We start from the raw sequence: 16,194 nt of genomic DNA, 5'->3' as shown, positions 1-16,194 counted from the left end.
CATTTGTTTTGCCTGAATCCTTCAGCCAGAAGATGAAATTCAGGATAATTTATCTCTGTGATTTGTGTGCACGGTCATGGTGAGGTGTGAATTCTGTTTACAGGTGCTTTTTAACTACCATGTCTTTAAACCATTCCATTATAAGAGGGGTTTTTTAATCTTCACAATCCCATTTGAGCTTCAAATAAAATGGACAAAATGACATTTAAAAATGTAAAAGTTTCCCTTACCCTTCCCCAACATGTTGGGTACTGCAGAAGCTTTGGGGGGCGGTGTAGGGGACAGGGGCCCCAGCCTGGGCAGCGCTCCATTCACCTGCTTCAGCCTCTCCATCTTGATGTGCTCCATCCATCGCAGAGGGCGGCCGATACTTCGCCTCGCCTGGAGGGTCAGCATGGCCGCGGTAGCTGTGGAGACAGTGGAGTCCATGATGGGGGCTGGCTCACCCTCACACTCCTCCTCTACTTCCTCTTCGTTTTCCTCTTTCTCTTCGTCCTCCTCCAGCCCCTCCCCTGGCGAGCGTCCGGCGCTCACAGCAAGCTGGACTCCACTGCTGGGATAGGTGCTGATGGGGGACTGGTCACTGCTGCATGTAGACTGACCGCCAGGGCTTGGCTGAGACGTCTGATGCACGCCAGGAAAGAAAGAGAAGAATAAGAATAGGAGAAGAGAAGTGAGAAAAAAAATCAATATATTAGTTAAATAGTTAGAAACAATGACTCCAGGTTACACAGGTGAAGATATAAAGCGTTACAAATGATAACAAATGAGCATGCACTCTAAAATGTTGGACAATGATCATTATTCATGAAAACGAACCATTATGAAACACAACTGTAGTCGTGTGTGTGTGTAATGATTGTGTGAAAGTTACTTTTAATCTTTTGGGGAAAAAAACCTTTAGTTTATTTAAGTCTATAGAAAGTTGGACCTTAAGTCATACAACCTAAAAACTTTCAGTGTATAAAATCTCCACTGTCTATAGTACTGTGCAAAAGTCTTGTATATTTGTATAAAAAAGCATTTTTGCCCCCAACAAGTTGATTCCTAAAGAGCTATTAGGCAAAAACTTATATCAGCATATCTCAGCATGGTGTGCAGGATAAAAGAAAATGTGCCAGTTCTAAAAAAACAGTACAAGAAAGTATACAGAAAAGTACCATCAGATTTTCTTTGACCACGCAATAACATCTGGAAAGCATCTGCTTGGTAACTGTTTCATTGTTCAGCATGCCAGTGACTGAAAAACACACTGCCAATGCAGCATGTTGTAAGTGAATGGGACAAAAGGAAACCAACATTCAAAGACGAGCCTTGAATGCTCTTCAAGAAGTCTGGAAAATTACCTGAGAGAGTTCAGGTTGTGTTGAAGAATATCTGTGGTCTGTTTTTGCCCTGTATACTGTATTTCCATGTTTACATGCACCTATTTTCACTTCCATAGAAAAATATAAAAAAATTAGAGGAAACTTAAGACTTTTGTATATATTAGCCGATAGTTGTACAGATGCAAAATGTTAGACGTATATTGAAAACAGAACATCACCGAGTCATTGTTTATTTTCTGTTCAGAAATCTATTAGAATACTTGTGACCACATCTACTGGACCCTAACACGGTCTGCTCAGCTGTGGTGCTGCATGAGAAGCAGACGAGTATTGTACACATGGAACAGAAATCACATAGTCTGTGGATCACCAAGCATCTTTTTTGTAACAGAGGTCGAATCAAAAACTCCTCTCATATGACCACATCTGGATAAAATAGTCAAATATCTTTTTGAGCTACTGTTTTTTGATTTTATTTAATGGAATGTTACAGATTACATTGCAGATGGGAATAATGAGATCCTTTTTTTTGGCATCAAGTTGAAATAGTGTTTAGTGCTTTTGATCCTGTTTACTAGTGATTAAGTTTGGCTGCACAGTGCAGCCCTGAGCAGTATCAAGCTTACTTTCAGTGCCCTTGCAGTTCTCCCCAAAGGCATGCTCTCAGCTTATAGTAACACAATGTCTTTGGTCAATATCAAAGTGTCGTACAATGCAATAAGAACAACAGTCTTTTTATGAATTTAAGGGATGAGAGAAACCAGGAATGGGAACCCATCTGGCATGTTTTAAAGTCAACAAGTGGAGCAGTTGTGACAGGATGTTAAACGTTTGATGGGAAATAGGACGATGAGCAAAGAACATGAGAATATTTTACAAATAAAATATAAAGTGATACCTATCTCACCTGATTACCCACTGTCCTTAGAAAGGCAAGGAGAGAAATGCCGAAGCATTGGATAGAAGGAAACATGTACTCATTAGAAGATTATGGTGTTAAACGTGCATGGCCCCTATTAAATGCTACATCAAACCTAAATACTAGGCATTCATTCACTAAGTTTAAGTAAATAGTAGTCAGAATGTTAGAAAGTTAAAGTGCAGGAATCAAAATGAAGTTAAACACATGCGAGTCGGCAAGAAGGATACAAAAGCTGAAGTCTTACCATGGGCTTCTCTGTCTTGACAGACTTGACCTGCAGACAATCGTCCTGTTTTGAGGTAGAGTGGTTGTACTCCCTTTGGTCCGTATACCCGCCCAGCGGAAGTTGCCCCGGCGAGCGACCCTGGCCGTTCCCCCCAGGCTCCCGGGGCTGGGGCGGCGGGCGCGGGTAATCGCCCCGCTGTTTCTTGGTAATGTGCGCCTCCGGCCCGTGTACCGTCTTAACATGCTTCCGTAAGGAGCTTGGATCTGTGTAGCGTTTTGTGCATCCCGGGATTTTACACACATACGGTTTCTAAGAGAGAGACGAGAGACGAACATTGAGTTTGTTTGTTTTTCTTTGTTTTTTTTGGCATGTTGAATGTGTGAAAGAACCTGTTGGCACCTCATTTGAGTGTGTTCGATTCTGATGTTTCGCCCGGTCTGATGCATTGGAGAAAGCCTTGTTGCAGCCTTCGTGTTCACACACGTACGGTTTCTCTCCGGTGTGGGAGCGTAAGTGAGTCTTCAGGTTTTCCAGACGAGAGTAGGCCTTGGTGCAGCCTTCAAACTGAGGAGGCGAAGACAGTTTCACTCACACATCACATTCTTTTACCACAAACGTCGCAATAATGTGACATCAGCTGAGTCTATCTGAGCGTCCCTTACTGTGCACTTGTGCGGTTTTTCCCCGGTATGCCTGCGCATGTGGACCACCAGCATGTACTGTGCCTTGAAGGGCTTCTGCTCTCGAGAGCATTCCTCCCACCGGCACACAAACTCCTTCTTCTCTCCGTGGATGTGGTCATTGTTGATGTGCTGCAAAAGAAGATGAGAGAATTTAAAACGGGACCGCTCTCATGAGAAGTGGAACGTCACTTTGCGTCGAGCGTATTTGTTTTTCAGCTTGAGCAATTTTTTTCCCCTCTGCAACACATAGGGGGAAATATAATATTTCCTTTGGCAAATCTCCATTTAATTTCTTCAGTCTCCTTCCTCTACAGTCTTTCTCTTTTTCACAGTGTATTGAAATCTGCATAAAAGCAGGCAAAGAAAAGGCAGACGTGTGAGTCTCGGTGTCCGATCTGAACGGGATTTTCAAATAAAACCCTGTCACTTCGCATCACACTGGGCTCGCGCCCCTCCATGACAAGTGCTGACAGTTGTGCTGCCGTGGCAACTTCCAATCTGAGGCTTAGGAAGACGGGGGAGGTGGGAGCGAGGTGAGGGGATAGGGAAAGAAATCAAAAGTTCAGTCGAGGCGTTTGAAATGCGAGGGCTTTACAACTCCAGCCAAGCATTATATCTGCAAGTACCACCTTTCCCTTGCTCCATCCCCTTCTCTCTTCCCTTTTACTCCATTTTTTTTCTTTTTCCTCACAAACTGTCTTCTAAAATGGGATAAGTGGCCTAAGTTACAGAGGAATGAAAGAGAAAAGGCGAGGCGGGGGGGATGTGAAGATGTAGACGCTCTGGGGAAGAAGTCAACATCTGGCTCTCTTTCAGAGACAACAGTGTGTGGTGGCCTCTGAAGTGTCTATCCGAGAGCAATTTAAACCCACAGAGACAGACAATATCCTGACTGAAAGAAACCACTATTATTACATTCCTGAGCAGCAGAGAGGACTCTTTATACCTTTAGGGTGAACGAGGAGGGACAGAGGAAGGGAGATGAATACATACTTGACTTTGAACGCTCTTAAATCTCTGGGAAATCCAAGATTGTCGAGCTATAAAACATGCAGGACCAAAGCAGATAAAGTACCCAGGGTCATTTACCCTCCAGGCATGAAGCTGCCCTGACAATGTCATCTTTGTACCTTCTCAGTTCCTCGCTCACTGGCTAGATCATGACCCCAAGCGCAAGCATGACCATGACATCAGAGAGACGCCGCGCTTCTTAAAATCATTCTTTTATTCTGACCCCAAGCCTTTCCCTTCCCAGCAATACTAAAGGATGAGTACCAACAAATGAGTGAAAACAGTAACAGCAGAGCGCAAAAGCAAAGAGTAAAATTGACACTAATATATCGGCAAGGAACCGCCATTATTCTCACTTGACAGTTTTTAATTTTAAAGTGACAAAACAAGACTAATTCCAGGGGAAATGATTGGAGCCTGATTGACCATGGACGTTAGCGAAGTTTCCCCAAGATTGATCTTCTCCCCCACCTTGGTCCGAGCTTCGGAAAAACCTGACTCGTCTTCTCTTTTTCTTCCTCTCCGTGAGGGAACCCCGGTGGCAAGCGATCGGTCTGTTGTGACCAGCGTTCAATATCAGCCGGCTGAGAGCGATGAGGAGAAGGGCCGCGGCGCTGGATCATGCCGGTGGATGGCACGGCGCAGTGCGCGCTCGCACACACGGATGGATACGCAGTCACACTCTGTTTGTACAAAACGAAGGAGGTCGTTGACGGGCGTGATGCATGAGCCTCCGGGCTGACAAAAAGGGGGACAGGCAGCACGGGGGAGAAGGGCCGCCGAGAAACCTAATGGCAAGATCTAATGGCAATTCTTATTGAATCAATAATCTCCATGCTGAGCAGACAGGCCCCGTTGGCCGGCTAAATCGACAAACAGGTGCTGATAGCGCCGGCGCGGCAGGTTATTCATCTTCCCCCTGCCAGCTTATCGGCCAACAACTGTAAAAACGCCACCAAGATGGATTTAGGAGGGAGTCGCACAACGGGGAACGCAAGGGACACGGACACAGGGGACAGTGAAGCCGTCTGTGACATATGAGGTGCACGCGCACACACACAGAGGTGCAGGCACTGTTTTCTTGGTCCATATCCTTGTTTGGTTCAAACAACTGTTTAAAATAAACATAAATAACCCGAAAATACACAATTGCTTTACACTCCAATTCATGTAAACAAAATATGTAAAATAACTAATATATATATAAAATAAAATAAATTAAAAAAGCATGATTTGTTTCCATAAAATACTCAAATGCTCATGTCTTATATGCATTACTAAAACACAGGATCAAGCCACTCTCTCTTTTTTTTTTCCTTGCATTTTTTGCCGTTCCCCACTTCAGTATCCATCTCCATGTCTCCTTATCAAACCCTCTCTGGGACATAGCCTCCACGCATTAGAATGCATGCGTGCATGAAAAGAGGGCCTGTTTACAAGGCAATTTCACTAAGCTGTGGGACCCGCAACACCGTTTAGCTTTATCAAGCGCCGCCTAATAAATCATATGTTCCTTTGTGATGTCAGTTGGTGAAGTGCATTGTGTAAAGAGAGGGGGGGGGGGGGCGAGAACGAAAAAGGCAAAGAAGGGAGGGAAGGAGGGAGGAAGTAAATGGGAAGTGAGGGGGGTGGGAATGAGTGAGTGAAGGAAGGGAGGGAGCCAGATTTGGCATGTGTAATTCAGCACACTCTTTTCATCTTAGAGTATGATACTCTAGACAGATAAGGGGCCTAATCCTTCTCCTGATCAAAAAAAATCAGCATTTTACCAATTAAAGGCCTGCGCCAGCAGGCGGGAGAGGGTGTGTGGGGGACTGCCTTCAGACTGCGCCTGCGTTTATCTCCCTTTAACACTGGGGAGGCGCGCAGCAGTCACCTCAGCGAGGGTGCACACCGGCTGACCAAAGGCAGCTCCCCATCTAAGAACAAGGACATCACAGCGCCACCTATGAAGCTGACCTGGAACATAACAGTAGGCTCTGGAGGATGCAAAAGGCTTTATTAGCTCAAAAAAAAAAAAATTGCACGCATGCAGACCACCAACTTCTTCAGACACCCCAGTTTAAAGTCTGTCATATCTTCCAAAACAAGCCTGCTATTTGTGCCTGCCTGCAATACTGAGAGAGAAATAATTCAGAAGCCACAATTGGTTTAAGTACTGATATCCAGCATCACCTATTTTTTTCACGTAATTCTAAAATAAACAGGCTTTGAATAGGGAAAAAAGCTGAAGGGTAAAAAAATGAATCATCGAGTAAAACTGCATTATATGCAAGTACCTTAAAGCCACTTTTTTCAACATCTTTTCAGTGTTAAATTGCGGCAACAAGGTAGAGTTTGATTTTAGACTTCTCATTGGTGAAGGATCGGTAATAGATCAATGAAAAAATAAAAGATTGTTCAGCAAGGCCATATTAGGGAATTTTGGGAGTGTGGGGTTCACATCTCCGGCGACAAACCCCAGCGAAAAAAGCCTACTTCAAGAGAGACATTAAAGAAGCCACCAGGCCTTATCTTTAAAAGTACTCCCTCTGAGGGGGAAAGAGGGGAGGCAGAGAAAATGAAAGAGAAAATGAGAGAGGGAGAGGTTTGTGTCACCCCCACCCTCAAAAAAAAAAAAAAATGGGGAAGCAAAAGAATGTGTAGCTGAGGGGAGAGTGAGATGGGAGAGGTACAAAAGAGTTGAAATGTAATAAATGAAATAAATACAGCAAACGAAAATTGACGCCCGCCTCGCTTTTGCTGACTGGGTAGGCCAGATAAGTGAGCCAAATTGCACAGATCTGATGTTTATCTTATCGGCGGCACCGAGAGCGCTTAAACGCAGATGATAAAGGAACGCTGTGGCGTGTCATGGTGAAAGCACGTTTGAGAGTGTAAAAATATGCATCAAGAGCACGGCAGGAGTGCTTTTGAACAAGGTGGAGAGCAATGAGGGTGGTGCAAAGGCTTAATTCTAAAATTAGGCCAACCACAAAGAAAAAGGAGGGAGGGGGGATTGGAATCAGTGAAGCCGCCAGTTTTAAAACTTAAAAGGCGTTTACGGTATGACGGCGACTCTTAACACAGTCGCTGTAGAAAGTTTGTGTTGGTTGAAAGAGTTACAACCAAGGAGAAAAAGGCTTTTTTCCCCCTCATCATGTTTTTTTTCCCCAAAGCCATTTCAGAAGACAAGTACAGGGGGAAGGGACGCTCCATTGTTTAGTTATATGGAAATCCCCCCCCACCCCCCCCCCTCCACCCCCAGCCCCCAAACCCCTCCCCAATGTGTGAGAAGAGCCACTGTGGTCCAAATACTGTACTTATCCTATTACTGAGGGGGGTGGGGGTGCGGAGAGATAAGAGCATTTTCCCGTCCGCTCTGCTGAATTAGAGGGCAGGGATTCTGTAGGCGAAGACTTTTATTGGCATCTCTCAGCATATCTGCATGTGCATAGAAAATGAGAAATAAAACGTAATATCAAAAAGTCAAACGCTGGAGAGGCGGATGGAAAAATGGAAAACTAATAAGGATTTTGTTAGCGTGTGTCTACACGGCGATCTGATAATAAGAGCGGTTTGGCGGGGTTAGGCCGGATAGTATATGTGGAGGAATGAGAGGACACGGCTTTGTTCGAGTGGCCACCTGGTGTGACTAAAGAAGGTGGGTGGATGTGGGCAAGGTTTTCTAATAATCGGCCATTCTCACCTCCTCTCCCACCACCTCCGCTCGCCCCCCGCCCCCTGAAACACGGGGCAAGAAGTTGTCAAGATCCTCAACCTTTGAGCTGAGCCCTTCAAACACGGGAGGCAGCCCATTCCGTGCTGAGGATATCAATTATAGATAGGGGTTACCACCGCGGCTGAGGATTGCAATGTCAAGACGGCAAGTAGACAGCTGTGGAGAGCTGAGGATCTTTCTATCAGATGTGTGTCTCGTGCGCACACGCACACCGTCCCCTTCTATTGTTGTAATTTCATCGCTCGCTCTGAACTTCTGCTTCCTCGACTTAGCTGATGGCCGAGCTGTTCACGGGCCAAAGCTAATGGTGCCAGTGTGAGCAGCCATGGCGGGGGTGACACAGCCGTGATGTCATTAATATTTAGCTTTACAGCGAACCCTCGGGCACAAGACGATGAGAACCATCCATCTCCCGGGCTGTGTGAGAGTTCAGATAACAGACCGGAGGGCTGGGTGGGGGGGTTCGGCCAAGTCAGTGTAATACACAAAGCTCACTCTGGAAGGCTTAACCCTCCAAATCAGTTTGCACCGTTCAGCTGTGTGATGTGCTTTTCAGCTTCTGAGCCCATTACCACCGTCCACGGATCTCCAAAAGCATTATCCAGCAGCAGCAACAGCCGATGCCCGCAGCTCCGACCCTGCTGCAGCTGCTGCTGGTGTTCAAACACGCAGGCAGAAGTTGTTGGCTGATAGCAGGCGTTGTCCAAAATAGCACAGCTTCTGTAGATTGTGCTAGGACGTACTGAGCTTGAGAAAAGGGAAAGCAAAAACCTCTCACAGCATAGAAAACAAAAAAAGCAGACTGGTGGTGGTAGCTCTGCTGCCTCTTACAGATGCAAACACCCTGTTGTGTCTCGCTGTTTGTTACCTGCAAGACAAGCTGCTCCTGTCAGAGAAGTGCAGAAACTTCTCTCCCAATAGTAAGCCATGAATGACACCTGAGTGCAATAGCAGCCATTTGCTTAACAGCAGCAAGAAAAAAAAGTGGTGAAGTGACTGAAAGCAAATATTCTGAGCACAGTTTAGTGACATTATGTGTAATTTATGGAACTGCAAATATTTGCGTATGGATTTCTGTACAGACAGGATACAAAGAGGGATTTTCACCCATTACAAACATACTCCCGTGCTGCTGGAGGAGGATGGCCTGGTCGAATGCTGATGGGTTAAAATAAAAATCCAAAAACGAAGCATGAAATGTACAGACAGTGGCGACAATGGTCACTTTTCACAGTTTGTGTTATAAAATCGCTCTTCTCTGCCACTGGCTGATGGACCAACAACAGTCTATGCAAGTCCAAGGCTGCGGGTGGATGGGCAGTTTCAAATGACAATGAAATTTTCTCCAGTGAAGCCACAACATTGACATATGAACACTTTTTTAGTTGATATGACGAAATACTAAACATTTTTGGGACTAAGTTGCTTAGTTGCGTGTCCAGGAGTTATGTGCAATCCAAGCAGCAACTTCCAGGCCTGCAGTTTCTTGAATGGCCACTAGAGGTGGGCCCCAAATATGAATACCTATGCAACGCTATCCTGTGTTACCATGAAAAAGGCATCACCTCAGCTATTTCAAGTTGTAAGATAATACTTTTGAAGTATTTTTAAGGGAAGTGTCTAACAAAAACTAGGGAATCTGTTCACTAGTCTGCTGGGTTCTGTTTCCATCTGCTTATCCAATGCATTTTGCACACATGCCAACTCTCTTTTACGTTCTCTGTGGACAGAAGCCAGAAAGCTTCCAATAATAAAAATCTTGTCCTTTGTCCACATACTGTACATACTCATATTCATACATCTGCTTACAGGCATTACCTGTCAAATAATATGACAGTCTACAAAAGTCTGTGAGTGACATTGTAGCATTTATTTCTGTTACTAAATACTAATTATCAGGTATCTTACACAAATAGCTTTCCACGTTTGGTTAAAATGCTAAGCTGATTTTTTCCTGAACTCATGACCCTTTTGTTGTGACTCAAACTGACAGTATGAGCACAGTGAGACTGCAACGAAAAATTGTTTTCATATTAGGTCATTTATAGTTATTTTGTTGAACACTTCTTGTGATTGTTAGTGGGTTTTAAAATCTACTCACTTGTACTAGCTGCTCCTGCGTGTCAAACTCACGGCAGCAGTTTTCCCAGTGGCAGTTTGTCTCGTAAACTACCTCTGGCTCCTGTTTGCTCTCATCCTTGTCCCCTTCCTCCTTCACCAAAGTCATACCGTCGGGATTGTCCTGAGGAAAACAAGTTTTAGCACAACAATCAGTATCACCGGCACAACATGCTGAGATAAAAGTTAGAAAGCAAAAGTAACCGTTTCCTCTTCCTGACATCCGTCCATGTAAACCTGTCACAAAAGCCATTTTTCACATGAAAGGCACAGCCTTGAAGGTTATTGGTTAGTGGTGTAGCCGCAGTGCCCCCGCACAGCTGACCTCACCTGGCTGCCTGGGAGAAAAGAGTACAGGGCGGAAATGTAGCGCTGAAAGCCCCTCTCTGTTTTGGTGGTTTTTATACGACAAGACTGGGGTGAGTATTTGAGGAATCTAACCCCCTCTTCCTTCCCTAGGCTGCTCTATTAGCCCAGACATATTTCACTGTCACAGCTAGATGCCGGAGTAGAGCAGGGAGTTGGAGACGGCTTTAAAGGAGAGCCCGGGCTTCCACTGCACACCTCAGGCTCTTTCTTCTGCCTGAGAATCGACCCCCGTAAGATTTTTCCTCCAGATGCAGACACTTACTCTTATCACACTTCTCTTTCTTTACCCCAGCCATTTAAATTCAGATTAAACCAAAGCAAAAACAATTTCCTACCAGTGTCCCGAAGATCAATGAATAGTTTTGCTTCGGAAACTGAAACTGATTAGAGGGGGAAAAAAGGGAAAATCAGCCAGATGCAGGTAAATAAACACTAAACTGTGGCTGTTAGGCTTGCCTATTGTTGTAGCCATGTTGGCAGGTGACCAGCAGCTATATGGGCTTGCTATATGGGGGGGGGGTCTAAAAATAAAATCAAGCTGGTGGGATTTTGCAGTAATTTGCTTCCTTTTTTCCCCAGAATGTGTGGAGTTCTCATATAAGTGAAAAATACCTATTGAGTCAGTAAATGAAAGCTAATTTTGATGTTTGCAGTTAGTGCGGGTGACTCCCACCTGTATGCTCACCACGCCCGGGCTTGGCAATTCTTCCTCTGGTTTCATTTTGGAACGTTTGTGGTGCATCGGGTCTCCTGTGCTGCTCACAGCGGATTCACTCGTTGGTTTGGCCTGTGAAGAAATATTTGAATATTTACATGATTACATTATTAGATTGTATTTCTTTGAGCCTAAAGTGTCACTGTCTCGACTATAAAGACTATACTGTACAAAAATCTGATCAGACTTTTTTAAACTGGCCACGAGCAGTAGCTCTCCAGACTTTCTGAAGGTCTCTCAAAGCCTTTCTTTGGACATTGGCTGCTTTTTCACTGATTTTCAGTCCAGTCCTTGTGCCTGACCATTTTCAGTGTTTTTTTTTCTTTGTTTAGCCACTAGGTGCCAAACTAAAAGAATGAGCCACTGTTGTGTCTACACATTACAGACAGCTTAGCAAAGACACATGAAGCCTCAAGAGAAATGAGGAATCGTGGCTTTCTAGAAGTCAGTCTTGAAGTCTTGAGGAAGTAAAACGGGGGGAGAGGAGGGGGGAGCCTGAGGTTTGTCATATTACACAACAACTGGACTGAAAATCAGTACAAACAGGTTTTATGTAATTTTTTTGTTCAAATCATTGCTATTATGTATGGAAGAGATTTAACAAATGGTTCAGTATCTACAGCCATCTGTAAAACACAGTGGCAGCTCTGTCTGTATTTCAATCAGTGGTGTTAGGGAGCAGGAATTATGCCTGTCAGTATGACAATAATGCTAAACACACTGAGAGTGCAGTGAAGCATACCTGAATAGAAAAACACCTGGCGAAACACTATCAGTCATGGATTGGCCTCCCCAGAGCCCAAACCTCAACATTACTGTGAAATTATCTCATCAGAGAACAGAACAAGAGGCATCCACCATCCAAAGAAGAGCCTTGAATTACTTTCCAGAAGCCTGAAGAACTACTCCTGAAGACTACTTAAAGAAATCACAATAAAGCTTGCTAAAGTGAGCTCAGGCTGTGTCGAAGGATAAAAGCTCATTAGAATTGTATAAATCGTGTTCTTGCCTGGAATACTCTATTTCCATGTGTGTTTGCATATATATTTAGTTAAATAATTGCACCTATTTACCATTTTCTTAGCAAAACAAAGAAAATGAGGGGGGGCTGGCTTAAGACTTTTGCACAGTACTGTATATTTTTCCATTTCCTCATATATATTTTTTTGTTTTATTCTTTATGGTATTATTAAAAATGTATGCGATGCTTATAAGTCAATCAGTCATTTACTTAATCAGCCTGAAAAAAAAAACAACCGTGGTTGAACCTTAACGATTCCTGCAAGTCCCAGACAAGAGCTTTAACCGAGCTAATGAAAAGCAATGCAATTCAGTGTATCACATTAGCTACCCTAATCATTGCAATTAAAAAAAAACACATGAACCAATTCAACCAATGAATGACCTGACTTTGGCCCTGGCTTAAATATGCCCTAGAGGGAATTCTTGTTACATATCAAGCTAGAAGAAATAAAAGAATTAACAAAGAGTTTTTAAACTTCTGGTGGAAAAAAACAGGCAAGTTCTTCTTTGACTTTCTATTCCTGAAAATGTTTTTTCCCATAATTTGGAGTGTTTTACAGAACTCTCCGTTCTCTCAGTCTCCTCAGCATTTGTCCAATATTTGATATTCAGCTGTGGCCTCAAAGCAATATTCTGTTGACTCTAGCAGAAGGGAAAAGGCAATTTTGGTGTGCCCGATTTGAATGAGGCCTCATTTGTGATAACATAAAATTCGAGGCATGGGACACAGCAGGGAGGATGGGTAATAAACACTGAATATTCACTTCAAATGCAGGCCCGCACATACAGTAAGGGCTGAGGAATGAGAGGAAAAAGTCCCTTTGGATCCATCCATCCATGTCAATATTCCCTCTCTATATTCTTGTTCTCTCTCTAGTGATTAATGGAGTCAGCAGTGGGATTCTATGCTAACAAGCCCCTTGTTGTTTGCTGCAGGCGGGTTCTGGGCCACGCTCGGCAGTCTAAAAACAAGAGACAACACAAGTAGGAGGAAACTCCCAGGAGAGGCCCACATGGAGGGGGGGATCCTGCCTATACCACCTTAGCTCGCTGCATTTCCCTCAGATGTGGCTGGCATAGACGCTGCTATCTATTACCTGCAATGATGAATCGCAGAGGCACTAGCCATCGCTCTCACCTGCGAGGAGTCGTTGGAGATGACTGAGCGCTCGCTGGCACTGAGTCCAGATGGTGGGATGCCAGGCATGGGTCGCTGGGTGGCAAAGGCTGGTGTTGGGTGGATGAGAGGTGGACTGTGGCCAAAGGCAGAGCCAACAATGCCCGGCTGACGGCCCATCAGCTGCTGGTGCACATGCAAAGCCACCGGGGTCGGAGGGTAGGCGAAACTTAATGCTGGGCTGGAGAGAGCACGGGGAAACAAAAAAATCCTCACTAAACTACTTCACTAAAAAAATCAGCTGTAAAAGAAATGAGGCACAAAAGGGGGAAAGATAGTGAGTAAATGGATTGTTCTGGATAGCGCCTCAATCCCTGAGGACAATCTGACAGGAGATGGTGCGGTAATGCTGGAACCACAGGACCGTCGACAAATCCCTGCCAATGAATGTTCAGCTTGTTAACACAGTGAATTATCATGTGGTCTGTGTAAGGCAGTATGTCATTCTTCCACCAGGCAAATGATACACACGATAAATAATCTGAGGTGTATCTTATAGCCATGTAAATTATTTTTTATCTACTGCAGCAGAGTTTGTTTTTTTCCCCTCTGTAGCTTCTTAACCTGCAACCTGAGCTAACTTTTTGTGGATGATAAAAATGCCAGAAGCGACCCAGAACCTCTCCTGGGGTCTGTATAACCACGGACGGACCTCCAAATCAACACAGATCTGTGTGGCTCCGAGCACAGGCCTCCATTCATCCTGCGCTCTGACGCTTTGCTCTCGCTGCGACCCATATTTCTGCTGATCTTATTACGAGCCGAGTGGAAATCAATGAGCCGAGACACATTTGGGGGCCCATCCGCTTGTCATATCACTCATCAGTCTGTTGGCTTTGGTTATTTGGGCCCTGACACTTGGACAGTGGATGAGTGTGCAGCGTGATTGATCAGGCTCTTCTTACAGATTGCTGATCAATGGCTGTGGGTGGGGCGATGGATCTTTCCTTTTCCCTTCTCTACTCTGCTCTTTCGCTTCCCTTTGCTAGTCTCGGTTACAGAGGCGTGATGTATGTGATGTTTCCGTGAGGTGCACCGGATGACTGACACGAGCCGCCGGGGAGGCAGGCTGACTGGCTGGCTGGGAGATCGTCACCCACGCGGGGCCTTGACATGGACGATACGTACACACTTATTTCCCCACCACCCCACACTTCTGGTACACTTTTGTTGTACACACTGATCCTATTGAACTTTATGGAGTTTTACTATGAGCATCGATGGCATCGGAAACACCACGTACAGCATTAATCCTCCCCCTGGGGAGAGTCAGCTGTTCCATCCATTCATTCATTATTGACACATGTTAGTTCCAGAATGACCACCTTGAAAGAACCAAATGCACAAAGCCCTTCTTCAAAAGTGACTCACAACTGAGTGATTTACTTTTAAAGTAATGGTCAAAATCTTTAGTCCCTATTATGGGTCAATCCCACAATTCCTTTCATGGGAGTCAATCAATGTAGGCCAAGAGTATAGTAGCTTGTCTACTAGTTTGATCCCTCCTAACTGCATGTCGAAGTATCCTTGGGTAAGATACTGAACCCTGAGTCAGCCCAACGCATCTATCAGAGTTTGAATGTTGGGTTAAAATAGGGGAAAAGCACATGTGAATCGGGCTTGTATGAAAGCACTTTGTGTGTTACAACTGAATAGAAAAGCACTATAACTTCCACTTGTCCTTAATTAGACTTCCCTTTCCTCTTCACCATCCACATTTTCCACACAAATACACACAATACAAAGATATCAGACCATTCAAAATTCTAATAACAAATAAAACGATTAATCAGGAGCTATAAGAACATTCAGGGCAGTTTTTACCTGATGGCCCCAGCCGAGAGGTGACCGTAAGAGCCGCTGGTAGACGAGCTGGAGCGGGAATTGTTGAGCATGGTGACGAGGGAGTTGGGCGAGTTGCGGATCATGGTCTGCAGGTCAAAGCTGTGCTCAGAGAGGGGTGAGATGGGCAGAGGGCGTTTCCTGCTGGGTCGCGACGGAAGCCTCGGGCTCGGGAAACGAGAGCCTGCGGGGGATGAGGAAAGAGGTGGAGATTGAGCGCCAAGTATCTGGGTTTAGAAAGACCGGTACACTTAAAAATACACCCATATCCGAGCATCAGTTAAACTCTGAAAATGTTTGAAATGAAACGAGCATTTGCTGGTTTTTACACTTTTTTTTGCATCCAAACTCTAACCTAATCTAACCCCAACAGATGACATTTTTGTCAATCATCAGACAAAAGGCTCATCTGAACGAGTATTCGGCTGTCACTTGATGCACTGCTTGCATTTCATCTATGAGAAAACATGCCTTTTATGTTGGAGAAATGCTCCGACTGTGTATGGTAATATTTAATCAAGTCCAATTTGACTCGTTATTCAAATGCAATCAGTGTTGACTGGAAATACGAAAAAGGGGGTTTGAAAAGGTAAAAGGCGGAAACGGCGCAACCATTCTCTGCGCACATACAATGAGCAACGGGTAGAGATTAAAACATGACTTTTGTTGTCTTTTCACATGGAGATGTCACAAACAAGACAGAGAAAAACAGGGGGAGATGGAAGGAGGGGGAGAAAAAAAAAGCGCTGAGGGGATGTCGTGCTTTGTGCGTGAACTGACACAATGACTTTGTGACTCAAGATTTGGAAATAAAACATTTTGAGTTATTTTATAAAGGCAAACAAAACCAGCTTAGGCAGCCCCGATAACCCCCCTCCATATTTACGTCCCCCACAATCCATCCATCTCCCAAATGTAAATGCTCCATCTCTCGTTTGACACATCCAGCGATTACAGAACGCTCCATTCACATGGTAATCACAGTGTGTGTGTGTGTGTGTGCGCGTGTGTGTGTGTGGATGCTGCTCCAGTGGCAGCAGTGGTGTTCTGGCAAACACA

At 44.6% G+C, this 16,194-nt stretch overlaps 1 protein-coding gene across 1 annotated transcript in view; it reads right to left on the bottom strand.

Moving 5' to 3' along the window:
- gli3 (GLI family zinc finger 3) overlaps positions 1-16,194 on the bottom strand; it is a 96,750-nt gene that overhangs the window by 4,561 nt on the left and 75,995 nt on the right. The window contains exons 7-14 of the mRNA XM_086306598.1: positions 15,118-15,319; positions 13,255-13,474; positions 11,052-11,165; positions 9,993-10,133; positions 3,139-3,288; positions 2,876-3,040; positions 2,495-2,785; positions 231-624 (exon numbers count right to left, since the gene is read on the bottom strand). Coding sequence (XP_086162724.1) covers positions 231-624; positions 2,495-2,785; positions 2,876-3,040; positions 3,139-3,288; positions 9,993-10,133; positions 11,052-11,165; positions 13,255-13,474; positions 15,118-15,319 — 1,677 coding nt within the window. The remainder of the gene's footprint in view (positions 1-230; positions 625-2,494; positions 2,786-2,875; positions 3,041-3,138; positions 3,289-9,992; positions 10,134-11,051; positions 11,166-13,254; positions 13,475-15,117; positions 15,320-16,194) is intronic.

The sequence above is a fragment of the Aulonocara sp. 'chitande type north' Nkhata Bay genome, linkage group LG9 (genome assembly GCF_057382095.1).
Source record: "Aulonocara sp. 'chitande type north' Nkhata Bay isolate Kocher_YH1m ecotype deep benthic linkage group LG9, A_spYH_male_GT1.1, whole genome shotgun sequence".
Taxonomy (NCBI): Eukaryota; Metazoa; Chordata; class Actinopteri; order Cichliformes; family Cichlidae; genus Aulonocara; species Aulonocara sp. 'chitande type north' Nkhata Bay.
Note: the sequence above shows the minus strand (reverse complement) of the source record. Positions and strands in the feature narration are given on the sequence as shown.